Source organism: Cheilinus undulatus, linkage group 4 (assembly GCF_018320785.1).
Source record: "Cheilinus undulatus linkage group 4, ASM1832078v1, whole genome shotgun sequence".
NCBI classification, from domain to species: Eukaryota; Metazoa; Chordata; class Actinopteri; order Labriformes; family Labridae; genus Cheilinus; species Cheilinus undulatus.
This window is the reverse complement of record NC_054868.1, coordinates 23,994,824-24,022,705: the sequence shown is the minus strand read 5'-3', so window position 1 is coordinate 24,022,705 and position 27,882 is coordinate 23,994,824. Positions and strand designations below refer to the sequence as shown.

At 37.6% G+C, this 27,882-nt stretch overlaps 1 protein-coding gene across 1 annotated transcript; it reads left to right on the top strand.

The window, feature by feature from the left end:
- The first annotated feature begins 554 nt into the window (after window positions 1-554).
- LOC121508803 (voltage-dependent calcium channel gamma-5 subunit) lies at window positions 555-27,373 on the top strand. The gene is made up of 6 exons (XM_041785892.1): window positions 555-684; window positions 15,618-15,857; window positions 18,853-18,939; window positions 23,160-23,300; window positions 23,638-23,783; window positions 25,679-27,373. Exons 2-6 carry the CDS (start codon window positions 15,662-15,664, stop codon window positions 25,940-25,942), a joined length of 834 nt encoding a protein of 277 aa, XP_041641826.1. The 5' UTR covers window positions 555-684; window positions 15,618-15,661; the 3' UTR covers window positions 25,943-27,373.
- The last annotated feature ends 509 nt before the right edge of the window (window positions 27,374-27,882 follow it).

Genomic DNA, 27,882 nt, shown 5'->3' with positions numbered 1-27,882 from the left:
TGTTTAAAGACCACGGATGAAAAAGCAGCACATGCAAATTTCAATTAAAACCACAGATTTTTTTTTTCTCAACAACAGCAAATCAAATTCAATGGGGAAAAGAGAAAATGCTGAGAAACTACCCCAAATACAAAATGTGGTAAAATAAGTAAATAACAGAATATATAGGCTATAAGTTCATATATAGGAATTATATGTTGTGTGTTCTTCCCGCACAATGTGTAATTATCTATCTGGCACTTTTTGTTAAACAATTACGACATTAAGAGAAAACATGTTGTTCTTTTTTTGATACAGGATTATGCATAAGAAATGCAGTTCAGTCTATGTTATAGATTTGGAAGTGGAATTTTCAACAGCATAATTTGTACGTTATTAAAAAGTGTCAGTATTCAAGCTACTATCACATGCACGCGACATCTCATCCTTCTCTGTTTCCACTTTAAGAGAGGTGGAGAGCAGAGTTTGGCGCCACGTGCCACACTCCACGCGCTCAGTAGCCTACTGGCTTGGACATAGTAGTGGTGCGCGAGCTACGAAGCTGTGGTATTCGTCTGCCACACAGGCTTATCGTCGCGCGCCAAACCGGAGACATCACGTAGGGAGAAAACGGGGAGAAACAAGAGGAGGAAGAAAAGGAGAAAGAGAAACAACTGCTCTCCTTGAACGGGCTTTTGTGTGAAGGTGAGGATTCACTTAATTTTTTTCTTTTACTCTTTTCGTAATATGGCGTTTTTTCATGTTCTTTTTGGCTAGCCAAACACTGACTGACTTGGAGTTGACGCTCTCTTTCACCGACAGAATATGTTGAGAAAAGTATTCTACATAATGAAGACTACACTGCAGCACGTTTATAAAAATGTAGAACTCTAAAAAGTCAAATGGCACAGTTGTTGTTGTTGTTTATCTGTTCTCGACGTTTTGGTAGCTTTATTCGGTCGTGCCTTTCTTAACATAGGCTACATCATAATTAACCGCTTCATGTTTACAGGGTTACAGGCATTCAAAACTACACAAAATACAGTCATTACATACTTGAATCAAAATTGCATCAAACTACTGTATATAACATATGCTAATATAGAGATATTTGTATGAAGTCATGTGTGATGGAGGACACTGATGTCTTCTATCTACTCGTCCCTAGGGCCAGAGAAGATGCAGAGAGAGTGGGGGATACAATAAATAAGAAGGCATCGTGCGCGCGCACGAATGTGAATCATTTTCAGCTGTCTTAACCTAACTCTACACTTTCTGATAATAAAACCAATATCAACAGAACCTAAGTCAGTTGTAGGTAGTATATACTTAACTGCAGCTCCTGCTTGACAGTACGCCGAGTGTGTTTCTTGACTGAGTGTGGAGTGTGGAGAAGTGTGTGGCGCTTCAGCACCATGGACAGACACCTGAGCGCGAGCCAGACGTAATACTGCTGGTTCTGTTTACAACTGTATTAAAAAACGGACAAAAGGAGAGAGTGTTCACATTTAACCACTGACCTGAATACATCATTTTATAAGCTTTACAAGATTGGAATTTACTAATAATGTGACTTTTTCATTATCATTATAGAGGCTTTGTTTTGATTGCACCTTGTTATTGATTAGTGACAGTTTTGCCACTTTTTCTTATCATTAATTGCAACACTACAGCATTTTTAAAACAATGATCCGGAGGTAAAAAAATACCTTGGATATAACCTATCTTTTAATTTATGCTCATTAACAACAGTTCAGATTTACCTGGAATATTATCCAGCAATAGGTAGCCCACACAGACATGCTTGGCTTGCATTCAGCCCTCAGTGGGTCATCCAAACAAACAGCACACATTTACACAGGCTGGTGTGGGCTGTGCAAGCAAAGACTTCAGCAATTGTAGAGGAAATGTAGTTTCTAAGCTGCCTCATGAAAGTCAGAACTGAGCACCATGTCTTTGTTTCTTGTTGTGGTAAAGCAGACTGATATTAGGTTGTAAAAGTAATCTTGACATGATTTGATAGTAATCACTATTTCAATTTTAACTTAGGGATACTATAAAGATTGCAACTTTCCCCTTTTTAAAATTTTTAAAGAAACTGATAAATTCATAGAAGATTTACCTGAAAATAGTTTGACCTGGAACTTTCTGGTTGGACTTTGCATTTCATTGATAGTGTCATTAAAATGCTGCAGACATATTTTCTTTCACAGAATGTGGATTTTTATCTATTGTGTCAAAAACCCAACTACTGACTTCAAAGAAATATCTGACATCAAATTAGCATTCAGTGAATTTTACTCTTTTCATCCTTTATACTATGCTGGTCATGAAATGGTTATAACAGGCCAACTTTCAGAGCCTCAAGAATCCACAGACTTTTGGATTCTTTGTGTTACTAAAGGCTTTTAAGGCTGCTCTATCATTAAAATCATGCAGCTTTGCTCCATCTTCCCTCCACCTTTGTGTCATGTTATCTTAGCAACACCGCTGTTCAGAGTTCATTCATTTGTCACTCTTCCCAACAGGAAAGTACAGCTAGAGGCTATTATTAGAAAAGCAAGCTGACAATCCTGAGAAACATGAAGATGCTCAGTACTCTGCATCTAAAACACAATTTTACTGATGGAAAGACAGAATATTTATTAGGGATCCAAAAATATAGATACCAGTATCAGTGCCAAGTCTAAGTGCTCATACTTGGACTCAGAAAACATTTCAGATACTGTACTCGGTATCATTGTAAAGCATGACATTAGCTGATAGGCATTTTCATCCACACAACTGCTGCTCACCATTCTCTGTAAACTCTAGAGATGGTTGTGTGTGAAAATCTCAGTAGATCAGCAGTTTCTGAAGTACTCAGTCCAGCCTGTCTGGCACCAACAACCATGCCAAAGTCAATTAAATCCCCTTTCTTCCCCATTCTGACGCTCGGTTTGAACTTCAGCAAGTTTCTTGGCCACGCCTGCATTCCTAATTGCATTAAGTTGCTGCCATGTGATTGGCTGATTAGCCATTTGTGTTAACAAGCAATTGAACCCATGTACCTAATAAAGTGGCTGATAAGTGTATATAAAGAAATAAATGAATCTATATAAATATAAAATATATATAAATACATAAAATACATATATATAAATATATATAAATATATATGCGACATCTGGAAAGATCTTGAAGTAGAGATGCTGCTTCTTCATGTCGAAAGGAGCCAGTTGAGGTGGCTGGGGCATCTGATCAGGATGAGCCCTGGTCGCCTCCCTGTGGAGGTCTTCCAGGCAAGTCCAACTGGAAAGAGACCAGGGTAGACCCAGAACTCGCTGGAGGGGATTATATATCTCATCTGGCCTGGGTATGCCTTGGAATCCTCCAAGAGGAGTTGGAAAATGTTGCTTGGGAGAGAGATGACTGTGTTGACCTGCTTAGCCCGCTGCCACCACAACCTGACCCCAGATAAGCGATGTTTGGTGGCTGTATTTATGTATTGAAAGTAGTGGTGTAAATATAAACCTATCTGAATGGGTAGCCAATTCTCACGTCGACGGCATTGATTTGTGGACTTCTGGATCGGTAAAAATGTAACATGAATCGGTCAGTGGACGGCCATTAATGTTCAAAATTGTTTAGTGGAGAAAACAATGTCTGACCGACGGGAAGACTGAAGATTTACAATAAGAGAAATTAGAAACATATTAAATAAAATGTCTATATCTGTAATGCTGTTTTGGGCGAATGCTTACAATATTGTTTTAACACAATATTATTTTAACACATTATTGTCCTTTACTAGCAGAAACATAGAGCTCTGTCACTGTGTTTATCCAAATCTACTTTAATTTTTAAACTGACAAAGTGACGAAGACTTTAGTTCATAAACATGTCAAAATGTCTGCACAGGAGGCATGGTGTTTTGTCTATTAAAGATAAACTCAAAGACACTTAGACTATTTTGAAAAGATTATTGGTTTGCACAGAATCAAATCTAAATTGAAACAAATCAGACCGAATCGTTCTGTATTTTAATGAATTGTCGGTGAATAAAATCATAGTCAGTGAATTAAGATTCAAATGGAATCATCTTGAGAAGGAGAGATTCACACCTCTAACTGAAATAGACAATAACGCATGCAATGAATCAGGATTAAGACAAATGAATGGACTAATGGTGGATCTTAGTCAAGAACATGACTAATCTGTGTTTATGAAAAATTCTAGAGAGATGTAGAGGTAGAATAATATAAAAAGTATGTGGCAATGGTGGATGAAAGTTTAACAAAACACTATAGAAACAACCTCTATATAAATACCAGTGCTGGGACTGCTGGTACATGTAAACAAATGAAGGATAAATGACGTGAAAAGTGGGGTTGAAATATTTGGTTATTCATGGCACTAGGGCTGGAAGAACTTTCTGTTGCTGGTTCTCCATGGTAAAGATTCACTGTGAGTGATGTGTTTGACTGCCAAGTCACAACAGGAGGAGTTTTTTTTTTATCGTGAGAAAAAACTTAAGCAGCTATAGGATCAGATATAGGATCAGCAGAGAGTTCAGATATTCAGATGTAAGTCTGCAGGGGTCATGTAGACATAAACTTCTAGTTCCTGCTTTACTGTTAGGTAGAAGTTTAGTCAGAGGGTTAGGAGTCTGCAATGAATAATGATTCTTTTTAAACCCTTAAGTATGTAAACTTACTATTTTTAGATGCTTATATGAAGCATGCTGCTGTGAAGACAAATTGTGCTCTTTTGTGAACACTACTTAAAACACTGTTGCATACATGAACATACAAGGAATCTATATTTGATCCTCTTAAGTGATGCATTTGTGCCTCTATATCCCTCTGCATCCTCTCATGTAAAATGCACTACCGAATAGGAAGTCTTGTTTTGGGACTGGCTCATCAGCCCATTCATGCTTCACTAATTCCAGAGCCTCTATGTATTGTGTTGCCTGGCGACAGAACCAAGTCAAGCACTTATAAATGGGAGACTTGTTCTCCAAACAAACATCAGAAAATGGATGTTAGTGCTATTGCTGTGGGTTGCAGTAGCACTCATAGAGCCTGAACCCTTTTAGAGACCACATCTGTGCCATTCACTCAGCTTTTGTCAGGTTTAATAAACCCAGCTGTCATTATTGTTATAAATATCTCCTATTGGGATGAAGAATTTGAGGGAGGGTGTAGACAAAATAAGCAAAAGCTAATATGCCTCTTTAGCGGGAAGGAATTACAATTTAAAGAAAGTTCCGCTGCTCACTTTATATTCAAAATGGCACACTAATGACCCACAGAATTCAGAGAACAAGCTGACTGACAAGCCTTCTGCACACTTTCATGATGATATAGAAAGAAGAAACGCACAGGGGATGACAGCTCCGAGCCAGAGCCATTTGCGTAAAGACGCAAGGGAGCTGTGGTTGGAGCAGCATGAAAGTCTCGGGCCATACCCAGAACTGCCCCTTTCAATTAAGATGATCTGACATGACAGAAGAGAGATGTTCTCCTTTTTGATGCAGGCTACTCTGCAGTCTGTAGGGTGGTGGAAGAGAACATCTCCTGTGTTAAAGGTCAGATGGTTAAAGTGTAATTATGTGTGGACACATGTTACTGGCAGATGATTATTTTTGTACGCTTAATCCTGGGAATTGAATTTGGAGTAGTGGAAGAATGTAAAAAAAAAAATCTCTTGATTTAACAGGTTGCCCCACCAGGCTACCTGTGTCAAGATGATGTGTTGTAATTTAAATCAGCCACAGCAGGGATTTTGCCTCGGAAGCTGTGTAGCTTTTAAGACTGGGCAATAATCAAAATGTAGATTAAATCTCAGTATGGCCAATGGCTGTCTATTTTATTGACCTAAATGTGTGATAACGCAGCACAGATGCTTTCTTGAATAGTTTGCAAAAAATCATACTTGCCTGATTTTAGATTATCATGGTCATTCCCTTGAATACAACAATTCATATTGGGTTTGCAATATCACTCAAAATAATCACAATACAATTTTTTACAGAGTCTGTACTTCATTTTATCTGTAAGGACCTGTACTGTCTCAGTGTTGTTAAGAATGACTGCTAATATGTTTGAGGGAGGGCTGTGGCATCTCCAGGATTAGACCACTGAGAATTCTTTCTGTCTTAGTTATTCCAAACTTGGAAACAGTTTATGAACACAACAAGCACATGAAAGAAAATAATGTCCTTCCTGATTAAACACTCACTGTAAGAATCCCTCAATCATTTTACCAGACAAAGCAAAAGCTACCATGTATGGACTGACAGAGTCAGTGGTTATCAACTAGTTTAGCCTCAGGACCCACCACCTCCTTTTTAAGACATCAAGACCCAAATTTACAACATTTTGACCACTCAAAATTATTTAACAAGCAGTTTTGACCTTAGATGGAAAAAACATATGAATGAACAGAGATACAGGACAAGACAAAGCCCAATGTTACAGAAGTTCTGGGATAATATGCATACATGTATTTTCTTTCACTTTGTTCCTGTGATGACATGTAAATTTTAGTGTTTTTTCTATAGATCCCAAAAAATGAACATGCTATTGTGAGAAAACCAGCTTTGTTATCCATAGCAAAACTGATAAAATATTAGAGATGAATGTATGTTGGCTTTAGGCTTCCTTACATTATAAACTTTTGTTGCAAATTTTACTTCCAGGCTCCCATCCATGACACACTAAAAAAACTTCAAAATCAGCTTTTGGGTTCTGACCCAACTGTTTCTAAAGAGTTGCCACATTGTTGTGCAGATGATGTTAATATACGTATGATACTGTGTTTGCTCTCTTGACAAAACTTAGAATTCGTTTAGAACTTAGGAAAAAGTTTATTTTAAGAGCCTGAAAACCAAAAACAGACTTTATAAAATTGCTCTTGATTTTGGCGGTGCCAATCATGAGAGTCAGAGTAGATTGTCAACCAACAACTAAATATCTGTTCGTCCTGTTTGATAAAAAGATCAATTGTTGTCAGATGATAGCCAATGGGATCCAGGAATGGTAACAGCTGATACATCATAAGACCAGTAAAGTTTTAGCATTATTGAAATGTGTCATTAAAAACCAATGCATTTTGGCAAACTTTAACTACTTTAGGTATAATACAAGAAAATCACTTCAAAACACTTATGCCGGCCTTCCACCAGAGGACTTTGCAACAACTCTTAAAGACTCTAAAAAGACTGACACCTGAGGCAATGGCAAGCCATTGAGTTTTTAGTCTCAGACTAAAATTTTGCAAAGACTGGTGCTCACTAAATACAAGACTGGAATACGATTTCTTTTGAGATTATTTCCCATTATGCATCTGTTGGAAATTCACAACAATTTTTGAATGGAAAACAAGATGTAGAAGGAGATGAAGATCGCATTTAAGTTAGTATTTCTTATAATCTGATCTTTTTCAATCATTTACATCGAGTAGAAATGAAAAGGAAGTTAAACACCTAAGCAACTATGCATGTTACTGCAACAACTGAGGAACTATGCCAGAAACACTTCAGAATAAAAGTACCACCACGTCTCACCACAGAAACACAAACTGATTTAATTTAAAAATCCCACTGGAGGTACCTGTCATGTTGGCCGGGAACGACTTGACGGACGAGGCACACAAACACACAGGTGCAGAGATCTGATTGCAGCTCTGAGCAGAAAATTTTTCAACCTCTTGAGTTATGAGTGGACATTCAAGCGGCTCTAGATTGAACGCTCACGTTTATACTTTGAAGAATGAAGTGAATTAATCTACTTACGCACAACACCAGCTCCCATTGGTCGTGGACGACCGCCGCATCACTGAGAAACACAATCTGCATACGACCAGACTAAAGACTTACAACAATATCAAACACGTCTGATAATATCGTAACACCGAGACTGAAGAAAGGCCGCCTTAAAATGGATGAAATCGAGTCTTATGACCACCTTACACCTGACGACTGAGACAACGGGAGAGAGCTGCGACTTTAGCAAGACTCCCATGATTGTACTCTGACTTTGGAATTTTGTCTGTGACTTTGAAATTGGAGGAAAAGTCGTTAGGTGTAAGCCCGCTGAACTGCAATTACATTTGTCTGAATGGTGCTGTATGATAAAGCAGTTGGAAACATAAGACTTAAATAAGCTTTCTGCATCCCTTGATTTTTTTTAGTTCTGTTAGGAAATGTTGTCCCACTCCCTCTACAGTAGTGGAGATGCATAACATGAAGACAGCTGTGACTGTGGCTGTCATCAGTTTGAAGCACAGTGAAATGGATATATCCATTCACCATGTATTAGGGTGGTTTGTGTGATACACTCTCTGAGGAGTCAGCTGTCATTTTATTGACATTGTGGGACTGAAGGAGTATGTATGATGCATGTAAAGCTATGAGCAAGTCTTCTGATTGCATGTGTTATTATTTTCCCCGTGGTACATTTGCTTAAAATGAACTTGCAGATCTGAGCAGGCCTGATGAGGCAGGCAGCCAGTGTCATCCAGCTGTGTCTGCAGCCTGATGTCATGTCTCCTGTGTCGTGTGTTGAACTCCAGCTGTCCTCAGGCTCCTCCGGTCAGCCTCAGTATCGGCCAAGTCCTTCAGTGTTAGTTGCATGTCCACATTAGAGGCAGCAGAGTGGCTGCAGTCACAGACACTCTCTTACAGACACAGTAGGTGGGTCAGTAAGCTCCCCAGCTTGTCAGTGACACTGACAAACCAACTGAGATTCAGTGCTTTCTATGAGTCGTTTATAGCTTTCATAAAAAAAAAATCGTGATAAGTGAGAAAAGAATTCATAAGTAATCATCCCGTGTTTTTATCTTCTGCTACAGCCACCTCTGCTGTCAAAATGATGGCCAAATCACTTTATTATTTAGTGTTAATTTTTTATATTTATCATTAATCAGGAATTCTTAATCTTGTGAAAATCATAATCCTGTGAAGTATATCATGAAATATGATAAATCATTGATTGTGTTACCTATATTTGTCAATTTCATTACAGGTTGTATTTTTATTTTACTGAACTACCCCAAAAAAATGAAGATTAGGCATTAATTTTCACTTCTGGACAGCAGGTTCTTTCCCTTTCTTCTGATAAATCTGATATTTCATAAACCGGATTTGTTTAGTATTCTACAACAGATAAAAAGGGTGTAGACTCATGTCTGGAAACTCTTAAAGTGTCCTCAGAAAGTGTGGTATTTTGGTTCTGAGCTGTGTGAATTAAGGTTGGCAGGAGCTGCATGTTAACAAAGTAAACAGACGAGGGATGCCCTACTTTTGATGATGACGTCCCTTTACTCGAGCTGTGGTTTGCATCTGCCTCTGCTGATGACTGTGCAGCCTCTGGACCTCTAGTGGCTTTGTTCAGAATCACTTTAAAATAAGTAAATATAAACATTATTTTGCTCCTTTATTATTCATGAAACACAACATTCCTTTGTGTATTTTAGAATCCATGAAAATGTTGTTTTATTGTGAATAATACATGGAAAGAATGTAGTTTTCTTACATTGTGATTTAAAGCCTTTACAACATACCCTGGTGTACCTTACCCCAGTCTCAGAGACATCAGCTTTCATCGATGATACAACCTCTGGATGCAACTGCTTTTTTTTGAGTGTTTCTGGTGAAGTCAGCAGTTTATTTTATTATTATACCACTAGTGACAAGTTTGCTAATAGTTTACCACCAGTTAACCATTAGTTTATCACTAGATCACCAAAAGTTTACCACTAGTTGAATATCAATTTACAACTAATTTAGTACATTAATAGTTTACCACTGGTTACCATTTTCTTTACAACTACAGAAGAATTTGTTCACAACTAGTTAACCATTTGTTTACCACCTGTTTGACATTTGTTCAAAAACACTTGTTAATAATTGATTGACAACTAGTTTAAAATAACTTTGCATCTAGTTTACCATTAGTTTCCCATCAGTTAAACATTAGTTTATCACTGGTTTTTCCACTAGTTTACTGGTAGTTTGAAATTAGTTTACCCCTAGTTTTCGAAAAGCTAACCACTAGTTAATCATTATTTTACAGTTGGTTAACCATTAGTTCACCACAGTTCTACCACATGTTAACATAAGTTTCTGTGGCTGTGATGGTGTTGACTGTGGTCACTGTCTTTGGTTTCAAGGCAGATTTAGTCCCTTGGCTAAGAAATCCTTTCTTGTGAAGTCTGTTTGACAGTTTTTAGTCACTTCGTTTGTTCCCACTAATGGCTGTCTCAGTGATATTGCTGTCCTTTCTCACTCAAGGATTTGTTTTTTGTTTGAATTCCTAAGTGGTGCCAGTAAGGTCTAAGGAAATTATGTTTCAGTTTTTCAGAATCTTTCAGAGCTTTATATTGACCACGTATGCTCACACAAACAAGCAATTTGACTTTGGTTTGCTTTGTTCTCAGTGTACAGTACTGTAAACAAAAGTTTTCCTGCAAAGCAATAACAAATTCATTCCCAATAATTTGAAGCACAGGCTATAAAGAAAAAAATGGGAACAGCTATTAAATGTTTATTTTAGCTGTAAATTAGGACATTTTCTCAGCTCCAGGATTGCTGCTTGACTTGGCCCGTAATTGAACTCATTCTGCCAGCGCTACTCTTCACACAGTCTGATGTATGAATAGTATGCAGTGAAGGGTTTTAAAGATGCACTGTTGCTGGCAGAGGAAAACATTCTGCTAAACTTCATCATGTCTGCTGGAAGTTGAACCCACAGAAAAATAACCTTCATCCTTTTTTTCTTTTTGAGTAGTGCAACTTCTATACAGCAGCGTTTCCTTATTATCAACTTTGAAACTGAGTTTCAAACACACCCCTGTGTGGGTATTTTCAGTATTATTTCTATCATCTGAATGCCCTTGAAAGTAGAACTTTAATTCATGCGTCTGGTGTGTTACAACTAAAGTAATCCATGAAGGAAAGAATAAATCCTGTGGGCCGTAGCTTGATACTGAAAATAGAGCTGTTACACAGTGTAGTCTTTGTCAGTGAATAACCACTGATTGCAGCCTGGTCAGGGATAGATGAGGTTTAATAAAAGTCCTTCTACATTAAAGCTGTTCCTTTGTGCTTTGGTGAACTGTGATTGCTTATGCTAGCCCACCAACTGCTCCCAATCTCCACCATGTCCAGGAACGATGATCGGAATAAGCTCAAGATGCAGGAAAAATGTCACATAGTGTGATAAAAAATATGGTTCTTTATAAACGTCACAATCTTTCTTTTCCCTTGCTTTATCAAAGTGAAAATTTCACATAAATGAGACTGTCAAAACTTGTGCATGTTCATGATTGTCATATTATACGTGAAAATCTTAGAAATGTCATATCCCTTGCGAAAATGTACTGCTCAAATACAGTTTTGTAAAATGAAAATAAAATAAATTATGTGCAAAACAAAAGTATAAGTGCCATTTCTTAATTAGGTACATTTTAGAATAAACTCCTGAAACGTGGGTTTTACCAAACTGATAGGAAAAACAGAGAAACACTGTAAATTTAAAGCAGCATAAAAGACAACCTGTATTCACATGTAGAACATTATCAAAAGGTCATTTTGAGATGAGGATTATGCGGTACCCAGTTCCCACAGTATTTGGGATAAACCGTGTGTTTAAAAATCCAACTATACAAGAGGCAGTTCTGACTAAGCACTTGTCAAGGTGAGGGATTAAACACTTACTGGTTTTGAGGATAACCATGAAAAAACGTCTCTGCTGTTATTATATCATTCAAATTGTAATTATCGTTAAAAGTTGTGGGGTACAGCTGACCTGGTGGTTGGGTTGTGCCCCATGTTAGCAGGCGGCCCGGGTTCAGGTCCAGTCTGTGGCTCTTTCACTGCATGTCTTCCCCTCTCTCTCAACCCTGTTTCTGGCTATAAACACTGTCCTATCTCTCAAATGAAGCAAACCCCCCCCCCCCCAAATTAATCTAAAAGAACAAACAAACCAAAACAAAATCAGTAACTGTGCTTTGATATCCTGGCAAACAATGTCAAGACAACATGCTACTTGGTTTGTTTGCTGAAGCAACTTAAAGAAAACTTTAAAGAGGGGGTGTTATACTTTTCCGATTTTAAAAACATAAATATAAAGTCACAATGTTGGATGTCCATACTCCATGTATGCAAATTTTCAAAGGGCAAGATAAACATATGCAGCAGTAATCTTGGAATTATAGCGTGTAAACTGATGAAAACAGTTCATTGAAAATCTCTCTGAGATTCTCCTGAGACGAGATTTCGATGGAGCAAACTGATGAGGTCATCGCAATAGGATCTCCTGACTGGTTCGTGGTTCGTCTGTGCTGCCAGCAAAGCAGAAAAGACCGCCCCCACAAGGCCTTTTAGCCATTTAGCCACTTACCAAACAGATACATCCTGCTCTATCCTTCCCTGCTGCTGGCTTTCTTACCCCCTCTCTCTAAACTATCAGGATCAGACTCCAGGTCTAACATGTACGGATGTATATCAAAATTCACCATATTTTACTGAGTCATTCAAAGTTTACAAGTACTAGCATAAAAACATTAGCCACATTAGAGGGGGTGGGCACAAAACAATGAGTCCTGCTGCCAGCCAGCCTCTGGAAAATCTGCCAATCGGAGGAAAGCAGGTCCGTGGAGCGGGGGGTGTTAAAGAGACAGCAGCAAAAATAAAGTGTTTCAGACAGAGGTTAAAATAAGGGTTTTTCAGGACGCCAGTGTGAGAAACATGAGGGTTTTTTTGAGCTGTAAACTATGTGAAGCTACTACGTAGGTATCGGAGAGATGGTGTAAAGCCTTGAAAAAGCATAATACCCCCACTTTACGAAACAGGAGACATTGCTTCCTTTCCTCTCTACTCTGTTGTTTGCAACACAGCATGTACCTTTGACTGTCAGCTTGAAAAAAATCTGACTTTGGTAGTAACATGCACTCCCTGACTTAAGCTGTCAGTCTTGTTAGTAAAGCATGTTAATCCAGTGTTGAAACCCAGCAGAATGGAGGTTAATTAGCACTGTTAATGAGCTGAACGACTGTATTATGACTTATATGACTTGAACATTTCCAGGAAATTGTAAAAATACTGATACAAATTAATACTGATAACTGGGACATTTCTCCATTCAGAGAACCTAGGTTACAATGTAACCATCTGTCCTTTTTAAACAGGTTTGTTGTTTGACATACAGTATTAGGCCTATGTCATTTATTACCTCCACCACTGAGGTTATGTGATCGGCAGGGTTTGTTAGTTTGTTTGTAAGCAACATAACTCCAAAAGTTATGGACAGATATTGATGAAATTTTCAGGACATGTCAGAAATGGCATAAGGAAGAACTGATTAGATTTTTGGAGTGATCCCGATCACTGGATCCAGGAATTTTTTGAAGGATTCTGTACTATCAGGAGATAGGGCTAATGGCGGAGGTCTGTGCTCTACAAGTGCTTTTCTAGTTTAGAGATTAGATCTTCACACACAAACAGCGGCACTGCTGCTGGAAACAGACAAAAACTCTTAAGGAATTTGTTATAAACATGCACTCATTACACAGCACTGTCTTTCATAACAGTAATTAAAGCAATAACGTGGCAGTAAAAACCAAGGATACTATATTACTTTATAACCACCCAACATTTATTCAAATAGTCCTTTATAGTGTTAATTACCTTTTGTATCAAACAGTTGGATTTACTAGCACAGCCTTAGATGAATTTAGCATAATTAGAACAGGACATGGAGCATAATGAAACCATTAATCGATTGAATAAGTATTCTTGATTACAATTCATTCCATTGAATTATACAGTTTAATTTTGGCATTGTTAATAGCCATTTGCTGGAATACTTTATCTCCTCTAAAACTTTTAATATTTTTTACAACCATTCGTGCCACACGTCTCTGTTCTGTTCTGTTCTTTTGTGACACTACAAGCTGGCAGATGTGTGTGATTTCACAACTCTATTCTGGGGAGTCTTTACACATTGTCTTCATACAAAAAGGAGATACATAGAGGAAATAACTGCCATGAATCTTGTAAAAGTTCCTTTCACTCACTCTTCCCAGTCCCCCAGTGGGTATTCAATATGGCAACCCACTGAGAACTCATTATACAAAATCAATTTCAACACATATCCTATGCCAAGCTCCCAAGCGCTGCAGCTTGTGGAAAATGTGGGCATTGGCAACATACGAACAGATCTGTCATTTTGTGTGAGGAGTGCACAGATTCAGGCACATGCTCATTGTACACCATCTGCAGCGATGCTGCAGAGCCTCTGTAGGAGTGATGAAGAGATTTTACATCATATGTAAGGAGCTGTGTGTAACACACTGTAGCAAAACATGTTGGAGAAGCTAACTCACTGTAACTGAATTATCAAACTGGCAGATTATTCTGCAGTCTTTCTTGTTTTTCTGCTGGAGGGCAGCATTAGGGCAGCCAGTGAAACTTTACATAACTTCTTCCCAGACTTGCTCTTCTAAGCCTCTAGCCCTAAACAATGTGGTCATTCATATTCTAATGAGAGATTTGGAAGAGAGAGAATCTTCCTCAGATTTTATAATCAGCTATCAAGAGAGCCAATATCATATTCCTGTTTAAGTACTTTCTATTTTTAATAATCTCTGACTGGATTCAAGTGTCATTATTAATTTGGTGCAATCCAATTCCATAATAATTATAGTTTCAAAGTGTCCTCAAGAAAACATGTCAATGGTTTAATACATCCACTTCCAGATTAATAAACAACTGTAAAGTCTTTAATTGTGGGAATCTAAAGGAGGTTTGGGCTTTATTCAAGAAATAACAAGTGACTTACCTGTTAGTGATGAGTAACACTACCAAACAGTAATTTAGAGTCCCTGTAAAGTAGATCCAAAGTTTGTTTTTTAATACACTTGATATGTTGGAGTATTGTTGCTGTAAACATGTGAAAACCCTGAGATCTGTGTGTGAATGCATTTTGGATTTAGACCATTAGAAAGTTTTTCACCTCTGTCCTGGCTTAGTTTTATTTAAGCAGGGCAAATTTAGCCCATATAGAGCCCATCACTGGTCTTGATGGGGAATTAACCCCCAACGTTACAATGATATAAAATCCTCTTGTAGTTCTTCTTAGAACAGTCAGTTTTTAGCTGATGTCACTGAAAGTTAACAGTCAGCTACATGCTGTATTTTTGTTCATTGTGAGGTTAATTTCCCAAATCTATCAGCTACAGTGGCCTTCAGATTACTTAAAGTATCATAATGGAGAGAAAACAGTTAATTTAATTCCAAACTTGTGTCTCTCTGCTCTGGCAGAGACAGGCAGTTGTGCTCTGATCAGAGTTCACCATAAAGTCAGGGGTAAGGCTAATTGCTGGAGTATTTATCTGTTTTTTACTTGAACCAGATGCAGCAGGAACAAACATCTTACCTGCTGAAGGTGTGTTGAATCCATATTTCTCCTGTCTTTAAGCCTGAATGATTAAAAGAAGCAGACTGTGACTGTCTCCCTCCAAGCAGAGTTTAATCCGTCATGTCTTTTAGAGTCACAATGCTAAAGTTTAGTAAAGTATCTGTTGATAGACATGGTCTATTCCTGCCAAGTCTGTAACAATATTCTTTTTTCCTTCTCTCCCCTTTCCAGCCCTCCTTTCTGCCGGTGGTGCCCCCTGCTGTTGAGGCTGTGGTATGAGCCTATGTGGCAGGAAGGCGCTGACGTTGCTGAGCAGCGTGTTCGCTGTCTGCGGCCTGGGCCTACTGGGGATTGCCGTTAGCACAGACTACTGGCTTTACCTGGAGGAAGGCGTCATCCTTCCCCTTAACCAGAGCACTGAGATCCGCATGTCCCTCCACTCTGGACTCTGGAGGGTTTGCTTCTTGGCTGGTGAGTTAGTTTGAAGTTTGAAGTATAAAAATGGGGTATGTTTATCTCTCATTCCTCGAGGCAAGGTAAACTAGATTTATTGTTTCAGACAGGACTTTGTTTTATTTTCAAGCAGTGCCCTGCTCAGAGACATTTATGACTAACTGGGGAGGGAGTTGCCTGATTCTAATATTTTGAAATACTAATAATTCTAACTTCGCCTAAACTCTGTGCAGTGAAGGGACCAGTACTTGTCTTTTCACGTTTGATTACTACACTTAAACTCTAGGCCTTAACAGTGTCAAGTATATTTATCTTTTCAATCAGAGTTGAAAGGTAGATGTCTTTCCTCATGACTTACCCTGTGGCCAACTTCTATTCTTGTGTCTTGGATTGATGCAGAAAAAGCACCAGTTGCTTGACTGCTTTCTCTTTTTCCTTTTCTTTCCTTCATCACAGAGATCTGAAAGCAAACATTAACTGTTGAGTCAAATTTTTCTTAGGGCCATAACTCTTCAGATGGCTGTTTTCCTACGGTATCAACATGTTCTCAGGCTGCATCTGCTAGGGGCAAGAACTACAGAACTGCTGTGTTACTGTTGTTGGATGTGTAGGCATAAAATTATTTTATTGGATAAATCGTACTAAACTATTCTGTCTGCTCTTCTAAGTATTTTACCTTTATGTTCATATCATTTCACAGTCTTTATGTAATGTTATTATTTTTACTGTTGATTTGTTCCATTAACCGCTGTCTTGCAGCTGACCTGCCCCGTCCCGTGTCAGGGTTAATCGTTCAGTCATGGCAAACATGAGGGCACTCCAGTTGGGATTAGGTAACAGATGTTTCCCTGCATGGAGCTGTCTGTTGCTACAGTATAAATGGATTAATGATCCAGTGTGTGTTTTAGGGGCCATTGAGTGGCCTTATTGCCCACTTAACAGCTCTGGTTTGACCCAGAAACAATTACACAGTCACAGTATGTGGTTACTACGGATTACGTGAACATGTATGTAGTTTAGACTCATATTGATGTAGGTCTTAGTTCATTGGTTGTTTGGCTGTTGGTCAATGTTCATGCATAGGATCTCAGCCAGGACATACAGTGTGCCCTTTTGAGGGCTGGAGCCACGATCAATTAAAATGTCATTTAGTAGCCATGATACTGAGAATAATAAAACTTGAATTCAGATTGTTTTTATTTCTTAAATGGTTTATAATTTCAGTTAAAATTGCCATGACAGCAGATTTTTTTATTTTTATATGACACCAAACTCAAACCACAGCAATACAGTTTTCAATGCTATGACAACAAAAATACAAGTCCTATGCATCATGTATTGGTTATTTTTATTTTCTAGTTATTAAAGATTGTGAAAAAATTTGCACAAATATATGCACTAAATTATTGCCAATGTCTTTGTGCAATTTGGACAGAATTAAGGAGTTTTAAAATGATCAAAGTAAAAAGTGTGGTGACCTTGACTAGACTTATAATACAATACAAACAATAAATAAGTAAATGTTATAATGGTGAGTCTGAAGTTAATCTGAGCAATTAGTCAAGATTAAATTGAATATGTATCAAAGCACCAGTTTTTTAGCAGCAAAGCTGTGCACATCATGCAAACATTCAAAAGTCAATTTCTTCTTGAATAGTTTGCAAAAACTCCTACTTTCTTTATTTTTGTATATTTCTTATTAAAAAATGAGCAAGAAATAAAAAATGGCAATTCCCTTCAATACATTAATTCAGATTGAATTTCCATAATGAGTCAAAATAATTGAAATTACATATTTTGCAATGGAGTCCTTCCAGCACAATTGGAAATGAAGCATCACATCTTGGATCCAGAATAACAAGTTACTTCAGTAACATTTTTTATGTTTTAATAGATCCAGAACTTCAGGGGCCGTGTGCACCAGTTGGTCGTAACTTAAGTTGTTCTTATCTCCTATGACCGACTTCTGGGCTCAACTTTACACCGAGTGCACCAAGCACAGCATAGAATAGTCATTGCTACACCCAGTCTTATCGTGTGCATTCACGTGAAAGTTCGCCCAGAGGTGAGGGTTGTACTTCCCTCCTATTCTAACTTCTATTCTCAGTTTTTAGAGTAATGCCTGCTCCATCCTAGGCATAGAAGTTACACATAGGCATAACTCAAACAGAGCTTAATCCAGCTGGTGCACTTAAGTCCAGCTGTAGAACTTTAAGTTGTTACGACCAACTAAGTTGGGTGAAAGAAAGATTTTATACCAAGATATACGTAAACATAAACCTAGATTTGGGCAGAGAGGGAGAAAGGACTTTATTTTAAAAGTAAATCAGTTATAGCAGACGGTTTTAACCTGTAGAGGGCAGCACTCATGCATATGTTTAACACAAAATATAGAACTGAAACACTTTGTGCTAAAATGTCAAGATATGTATACTTGTTGATCAGCAGTATGACTGAATCCCCTTATACATACAGGTCTTCACCTGAAGAAGTGGTCTGAGAGTTTAGTTACTTTTTAATCAAAGCTTATCTGTTTTATTTATTTATTTTTAAATGATGCAAGTATGGTAAGTTCACAAACTCCAAGGGTCTTTGCTGTAAGTTTATTAAAGAATAAATTCTAAAAAAGAATGTGTTGATAAAGCAAGCATTTGCAAGAGTGTGTGTTTTTGCATCACAGAATTTTGGTGCCAGATTTCAACGTGGGAAAAGGGGAAAGTGCTAAAATCTAATGTGGGGTGTTCCTTGTTGAAATACTGACAGCAGAAATGCACATGGTTTTAAACAAGCTGTTAAGACTATTTTCACTTGGAACCTGCTGTGAGGCTGGTTCAAGAAGCTTCACAAGTCAAATCAGGAGAAATTCACAACTGCAATACTGGGATCATGGCAGCACGTGTAAATGAATAATGTCTGCTTTATTGTAACCAGACATTTGTGACGTATTATTGCTCAATCACCATGCTCAATCTGATTTCTTTTCAAGCATTTGAGTTCCTGTTCTGTATTCTAGGTGAGGAGAAAGGCCGATGTTTCACCATCGAGTATGTGATGCCTACTACTGTCCAGAAAACCTCTGAGTCCACCGTTAGTGTTCTGAGTAAGTTGTTGTTCTCCATCATAAGAAAAGCAATTTCTAAGTTTGGTGAAACTGCTCAATCCCGCAGGATTTAGTTTGAAGTGTTTCAGGCATACAGGATAGTAGTCAGCAGCAATCATCTGTAAAACTAACCCATGACATTGAAAGGATGATCGGCATGACAGCCACCCAAAAGTGTAACTGATCCATACAGAGCTCCCCTTACATACTGGTTGCAGTATACAATCATAAAGTCCACTGCCACCATGTTAAGAGATTGCACATGGGTCATTCAAGTTAGTTTTAATTGTGCTGAGTTATGCCCATTTTTTCTGAGTTCCATTTTTGATTAGGGATTTTAAAGTATTAACAATTTTAATCATGATTAATCTCAGGATTTCTGTAGTTAATCATGATTAAATCTCCATTTTTTCACATTCTAAATATATCACTGTGCTTTCTGAACCATACCCCAGTGCAAGACAACTCAAGATAAGAGCTGTACATGAAATATTGAAGGGTGCCATTTTCATGTTGTAGAGACCCCCTGCTGAACGAGCACTTATGGATTCACAGGAGTAGTGCTAGTGTGAGGGCAAGCAGTCAGGACTACAGAGAGTGATGCTGCTATAAAAAACAACATCCATTTTACTCAGAAACACTGAGTTGAATTAAATCAGTTTTTTGTAACCTGTTCTAAATACTTATTTTAAACAAATTACTTGTACTTCTTGGCCATAACAGCTAAAGGGCTCAATTTACTTTAGTTTATTTGGTTTAAACAAATTAAGTAAAAAGAGGCTAAAATTAAGTTGCGTTTTCTTAAAAATCCAACACAACGATTTCAACTCTATTTTTATGAGCTGATAGAAGTGATTTTAGTTTTAGAACTAAAACAGTGCTCAAACAATGTAAGTATTTTTGTTATCACTGAAATTATTTGAGTTATGACAAATCTGAAGTTTTCCCAGAACGCTGTTGGGCACTAAACCTTTATGCACTCTGTTTGCTGCTGCTGCCAGAACGCTTTTGAAAAAGAGATTTTTAATCTCAAAGAGGCTTTATCCTGGTTAAATAAAGGTTAAATAAAATAGATAAATAAAAAGCACCATGAGTGAAGTTGCTGTCTCAGTTACATAGGGCGTGATGTTAATGTTATTAATGTCTATGAATGTTGGATGGCACGCTGACAATAATGAAATATCAGCTATTGGTTCAGTGGGTCACTAAAGGTCATTGTTGCAAATGGTGGCACAAGTAAGTCCACCTAATGTGAAATGATAACTTCAAAAAACTTTTACAGAGCGTACTGTCTGACATTTTAAGGTAATCAGTTGACTATGATATTTTGGGTTCTATGAACTTATTAGTGTTTACAGTGCACTAAAAACATTAAATATGGCACTCTCAAAGTAGATGATTTAGCCTAAGTCCTGCAAACATAAATTCAACTAATTTTGTTTTACAGTGTACACATTTAGAATATGTTTAGTTGACTTAATTTAATTTTCTAAATTATTTTCAATTAAAGCAACTTGAAATTTAGTGCAATGGACTTAAAATATTTAGTTTAATAATTATGCAAAGCAATTGACTTTGCAAAGCAATTGAAGTTAAATCAACTTGGCATTTAGTTTGTTGTACTTGAAAACAAGTTAAATTCACTCAAGATTTCATTATACATTACTTAATTTTTTTAGGGCAACCAGTTTCCTCAAATTTTTTAAGTAAGTTCAACTCATCCAGGCTTACAGTGTGGGGGAAAACACTTCAGATCTCAAATCCTCAGCATATTCAAGCTGTTGTCAAAAGGAAATCTTTAATTTCAAAGTAAAAACTTCAGGTCAGTGACTCCAAAACTTTTTTCATCCAATTCATTTAAATGGGTTATTGATTATTCATAACTGGGGCTGTAGCTGTAAGATCTTACGAAAACAAACAATGTAAGTATGAGAAGGTTATACTGTGTCATGATTAACCATGGTTTAAAAAGTCATGGTTAATTAATCCTAGAGGCTCCACAACACCATATGTTTTTTTCACTCACAATAAGATGGGCAGAATGTTATTTTCAGCACAAGCTGCACAGAAACAAAACTGTGTGACACCAGCTGTGGTGCTACAGCAGTTCAGCTGCCTGTTAGCAGCAGGAGCTTCTTAGGCTATGCTTTGTTAGCTTCTCTATGACAAAGGGACCAAGCAGCAAACTTTTATATCCATCAAAGAAGCAAATGAAAGCAGCCATGTCAGAGAATTCAAGGCAAAGCAACAGTGACTAGAGGATCTCCCGTCTGCAAAACCAGACGGAAAAAAAGATGTAGCTCAAGTGTTGGTTGAATAGAAATGTATCACTTCCAATTGGTGTTGTTTGTTGATTACTCTAACATAAACAGCAGTAAAGCATCATGACTTTTAACACAATGTCTTTTTGATTAAATTCTTTGTTATAAAGTATAATTATAATGTGGTGAGGTTTAATTATAAGCCCTTCAGGTTTCCTACCTCATCAGCCCATTCCTCACTTTACTCTTTCCCTGTGAAAGAGGAATCAATGTCACAATAAATTTTATATCTCATTTGCAAATTAATAAAATAAAGTAACATTTTGTCAGTGGAAGACTTCTCAGTCCGCTGCAGAGCATCAGACAGACTGATGTTTTTTCTTCAGTTTATCCTTAAAGCTTCACTTTTACCTTGGTTTAAATTCTAACAAGAAAGTCCACTCCACTGTAGATGCCCAATATAATTGGGATACTCAGGACTTTGCAAGAGGCAATAGTACCAAACTTTACCCAACTAATGCAATTCAATAAAGGTTATGGCCTTACACATTTAGTCCATTTAGCTGGAAGATGATTGAAAAAACAGTAAAGGAACACAGAGAAGTCTAAAAGCTAACTGTACCATTTTATCACAGTAGGGAGGCCCGGTTCCACCTTGTGAGAAATAAGAAACCATGTCTAGTACATGGTTTCTTGCTAGTTTCAATTCCCACTATCATAAAAACGCAACATAATCAAAAGTAAATGATTACTGTGCCACATGCCGTGATGCACTCTTTCTGTAACGTGTGGTAAATGAGGCTCACACTCGGTCCCTTACAGCGGATGCTGGCAGTGTTGTGCCTCAACACTCTAACTGTTGACATTTTTGGTGAACAACAAATAAAACAGTTAAATTTACACATCAATTACACACAACAGGATCGTAGCTCAATCTGAGGCCACTGAGTGAACACATCTGTGAGGTAAAGACAGTTTACTGAAGCAGATACACTTAATGTATCCTGACAGTCAGAACGTCCCTGGTAAGAATGTCAGGCATGGTGCACTTTCCAAATATATTTCAAAGTAAAAGTGCATTTGTTTGTTTCAATGATTAAACAATCCACATTTTAAAACAACACTTTTATTCTGAAATTGATACCGAGCAGTTATTTTGTTATTGAAGGCACTTTGCAAAGTTGTATGGACCTTTCTTCAGGTCCCTGTCAAACTTTCTTCAGTCATAAATCACAAAGACTGTCGGCACATTATCTTAATGATTTAAATCATCAGGTTACAGATGATTCATTTAAGATCTGTCTCTCTGCCTCCTTCTCTGACTCTTACAGAGCGTGCAGTGTGTGTTTTTTTCACCTGTTTATTTCTTAAGCTCACTTTTATCAAATGTAATTAAGATCGTTTTCCTTAATTATGTATAATAAAAGCACCATTGTTGTAAAGTATGAGAAAATCCAGTAAAATTAAGAAATTGATGTTTTTTGACATGCATTAATTAGATTTACCTGGTTAAACATCTCTTCAACCCTTCCTGTATAGAATCAGTCCTTATGAAATTTACTATACCAAGAAATTCTAACTCTTTATATGTTACAAATCTGTGGCTGCATCTCAAGGCAACAACAATTAACTGAAGCCCAATCATTTGGAATTCCTGCACAAATGCAGATGTAAAATCTGTTTGTAACTGTGTTTAATTAACTTGATCTCAACATCAATCAAAATAATCGTTGTTACAATTGAGCAGCTCTACCATGAACTGATCTTCTTAAACTTTAACATAGCTATTCAGACCAGCCTCGGAGGAAAGCCTCATGCTGCTACACTGGGAGGGAAATGTCATTTGAAGTTTCAGAAGTCCATAAAACAACACAAAAATTAGACAAAGAAATAAAATCAAAGTAGGAACGATAACTGTTAATGAACAAATCTTCAATCAGTTTTCTTGCCTTCCTCCAGAGATGATCCGCTCTGCCACACCCTTCCCTCTGGTCAGCCTCTTCTTCATGTTCATCGGGTTCGTACTCAGTAACATCGGCCACATCCGACCCCATCGCACCATCCTGGCCTTTGTTTCAGGAATCTTCTTCATCTTGTCAGGTAAATAGTTTGATTTAACCAAATTCATGATTCAACAAAGACTTAGAAAATTCATGAATAAATGTCAGAAGGTGGACTAAGTGAAATGTGATCTCTTTTTTAACATCTATAGTTACAGAGTTGGTTAATGTTATATCTTTTTCAGTTAGTTTATGTGAAGAACAGATAGCAACATACTGTTATTCTAATAAAATATGCCATCTCTAGATTCATGTTTTGTCATAATTTTCAAGTCTAAGAGTGAGGCTGAGCCAACACTTTCAGTATGTTTTCCTACTTTGACTTTTCCTGCATCTTTGTGTCCATCTCTCTGTCTTTGTTTCTATCTTGGCTTTAGGTCTCTCTCTGGTTGTGGGTCTGGTGTTGTACATCTCAAACATTAATGATGAGATGTTGAACAGAACTAAAACCAATGAAGCTTATTTCAGCTACAAGTATGGCTGGTCTTTTGCGTTTGCTGCCATCTCCTTCCTGCTCACTGAGGTAACTCAACTTTAATAAATGTGGGTAATGCAAAGTCTGTGGGTTCATTTGGATTTCATTAACAACCATTTCATCAGGGTAATTTTAGAGTCAGAGCTTTAGTCCCTGATATTGTGGCATGTAGACATTTGAGTGAGTGTTGAGTACACCCATAAAAGTAAGCTATGTATATAAATTCACAACAAATTAACAACAATGAAAATAAGTTATATGAGTTTTACCCCACAAAATGTATTAAGGATTTTTGCCTGTAGTTTGTTTACCTGCCTCCCGAAGATCATCACCTTTGCCTGCCTGATAATATATGCATCACATCCTCCCCTGGTCTGAAATGGTCATCTAAAAGAGGAAACAAGGCTCTTTTTTTTTTTTTTTTTTTTTTTTTAAAGAGCCTAACTGTGGTGAAAGTAAATAAGTTTGCTTACAGTACTGCAGTACCAAAAAACAAGTCTGACATAAAAAATGATTCCCTGTAGTACTTTTGTCCTTATTATCTGCCAGCATTTTTTTCTGCTCAAGTTGGGCTGGAAGCTGGTAATAATGGCTGCTGTGGATGTAGTGATTAGCTTGGATGAAGCTGTAGTATAGTAGAAGTTTTATTAGAAATGGTCCACAGTTATCATTTAAAAGGAGGCCATCCAGGTTTTTATGTCTTGAAGACAGTTACTGAGATCATGTAATTTGTCATGGTAGTTCAAGTGGAAGGTAGATTTTGGTATCATCTGCGTTTCAGTGTCCACACGATGAATGAAACAATAATAACTTTAGAGAAAAGGAGAGGTGAAGCAAAGGCAGATGAATAAGGTGCACACTGGCCTGTTTAGATAGGAAAATACATATTTTAAAGGTTACATATTTTACCCATTTAAGACAAGTTTATATTGTTCTCAGAGTTCCACAAAACATGTCTGTGAAGTTTGTTGCTGAAAAAACACTCCAGTAATGGATTTTTGCATGTCTAAAACACTCTGTTTCAGTCCTGCTCAGAACGAGCTGTTCCTGTGTCTGTGGCTTTAAATGTTAATGAGCTGTCTGACTCCACTCCTGACTACACTCCTCTCAGGAAACGGATGTGGCTTAAGAGTGGGACTTTCTAGTGATCCTCCTCTCAGCCTCCAGCTGAGGATCAGGAGAGGAGGGCGGAACTTTGTTCCAAGCGGGGAGGGCCAACTGAACTTGGGGGCGGTGGTAACTCCCAAGATGACATCATGAGGGGAAAATCTGAGAACGGCTTGTTTCAGCATACATTTTCTGAAAGGTGGGGGGGGGGGGTTTTCTGATTCTTGTGGGGATTGTGGACAGGCCAGGGGCACATATTTTTTGCTAGAAAAGCCTGAAAAAAGTGGATTTTGCATAATATGTGACTTTTAAGAAGGCAACCACTCAAAGTTTTGAATGGGCAGAGCACATATTTACAATATAAATAATCAGCAACGATTGTGTCTTTGATTGTGGGAATACATAAAGGAAATGCTGATTTAGAATATCTGTATGAAAATACGGTCCATTTAGCATACACCAGTGATGATCTCATTTAAAAGCAGTAAGTAAGGGGAGCAGGTGGCCTAGTGGTTTAAGGCGCCCCCCATGTACGCGGGCGGCCGGGGTTCGAATCCAGCCTGAGGCCCTTTATTGCATGTCTCTCCCCCACTCTTGACCCTGTTTCCGACTCTATCCACTGTCCTCCTCTATCTAATAAAGGCACAAAAATGCCCAAAAATAAATCTAAAAAAAAAAAAAAAAAAGCAGTAAGTAAAAGTTGTTAACACTTGGTATTTAGAAAGACTCTATCTATCAGGCCCCTATATCCTGTTTTCCAAGTGTAGATAAGAACTATGCAGGAAAATACATTACCAGTAAGCCGTTGTGTCCTTTTTCCCCTCATATCCCCACAGACAGCAGGTGTCATGTCAGTGTACCTGTTCATGAAGCGCTACACAGCAGAGGAAATGTATCGGCCTCACCAGGGCTTCTATCGACCTCGCCTCAGCAACTGCTCCGATTATTCCGGCCAGTTCCTCCATCCAGACGCCTGGGCCGGCCGCGGTCGCAGTCCGTCCTCTATCTCCTCTGAAGCCTCCCTGCAGATGAACTCCTCCAACTACCCCGCTCTCCTCAAGTGTCCGGAGTACGAGCAGATGTCCTCATCACCGTGCTGAGGCAGAGGAGAGTGGGGTCAACATCAAAGGAGTCACTGTGAACTACATGACTAGTTTGATTTGATCCAGCCTGAATCACACCCGTCTTCAAGTGTCCTGACCATGACCTGATTCTCTCAATCCTCCCAGCTGCTGATTCTTTTATTTACACATTTTGGTTTTGTAGGGAGTGAATCTTCAGATGAAGGTTAGGCCAGTTGACTTTATTCTCAGCTCTTCTTTTGTTAGAAGATGAGAGGGAGGAGTTTGACCGTGTTGGTCTTTATCTCCTGCTCCTCGCATTTAAGTGAAAAGTGATCTGTAAGAGGCTGAAGTCACCATCAGGTAGGAGAAATTTGAGTTGCAGTGAAAAGTAAAGTGTTTGCCTGTAGAAGCAACACAATCCTGATGGCATTTAAAAGTACAGCATACTGCACATTTGAAAGGTGTGTTCATGCAGTGTTTACAATGATTGCAGGTTTTCAAATCCAAATGTGACAGTATATGGATTAAGCAAGAAAGGAGACTAATCACTGGGTTAACATCATCATAAAACATTGGCATAATTTGATCATAGGATGCTCAAAAGTGTGCATATTGTAAAGTTTAGCAGAGTTAGAATAAACATGTTCAAAACTGTTACTATCACAAATTGTACATTAGCACCAGCAGTGTTATTGTGCTGAAGCTCAAGTTGCACCAGCCTCTTGGGTGACATTTTGCAGAAAATAGATTTTTTGATGTGTGCTCTTTAGGCATACTTAAAAAGTACCAACTTGTTGTGGCATGTTTGAGAGATGCCACAACAAGCTAAAACTGAGCCGCAACGTTTTCAAGTGTTGAGCTAAAAAAAAAAAAAAGAAACAAAAAAAAAAAAACATAAAATGTGTATTAATTTAGTTTTTTTTTTTATTTAATAGGGGTGATGCAGTTTAACATAGTTTCATTACAGAGTTGAAGCTGATGTGCCGTACAGAGTTTATAGCTTTTGCTAATAATTCAAACTGTTGTTGGATCTCAACAGCATAAAACAGCACCAAGCTTTACAGTAGAAAGTCTCAATAAAAACATATGCCACAATAAAAACTGTAAGAATTTTATGAACCAGTACAAATACACAGTTTGAAAACACAACAGTCTAGAAATGAGTGCAGCTCTGGTTTGCTTTCAGCTACTTTATATTTGTTGTGAAGGATTTTAAATCTGTGATTAATTTTATTTATGTATTATTTATTTCAGTTGGTAGTGAACTCCAGAGTTTACAGCCTTTAATGGAGAAAGCTGTTTTTCCAAATGTTGGTCTACGCTTTTGGGGGTTACAAAAGCACAGCTCAACATTGACCATGCTTCTCTTTGCTCAGCTACTAAACTATCTTTATACAAATTTGGACAAGGTTCCGAAGCAAGGTTATTGATTTATTTAAAAAAAAATTTATATATATATATATATATATATACAGTGCCAAACAAATGTATTAGACCACCCTAACCAAAGTAAGGTTTATGCCACAGCTGCCCTAAAATAACAGCATTGGTAATTACCAAAATGTTTCTGCAATGGTTAATACACCAATATGTAGAAGCTCTTTAACCCAAATGATATCTTTAATGCTAAAATATAATTATTATTGTTATCAATGAATTTTCAAATTTACTGATTTACAAAAAAACTGAAAAAACAGTAAAGCACATTATTATTTCTTGATTAATATGTAAAATTATACTTATTTATTTGCATTCCTGAACAGAAAAATAAGTTTTAGTGGTTGAATGTTATGCTTAATTAATTTCTGACGTCTCAGAGAAGCCCAGTGAGCCAGCCTGTGAATTCAGTTTGAAATCCCTCATTCCTGTTCAAAATGGTAAACATGGAGAGCTCACTGAAATGAAAGAGTCTGCATTAAAGCACTTCATGATGCTGGATGGTCTTTGAGACAAATATGACAGGTGGTCTAATAAAT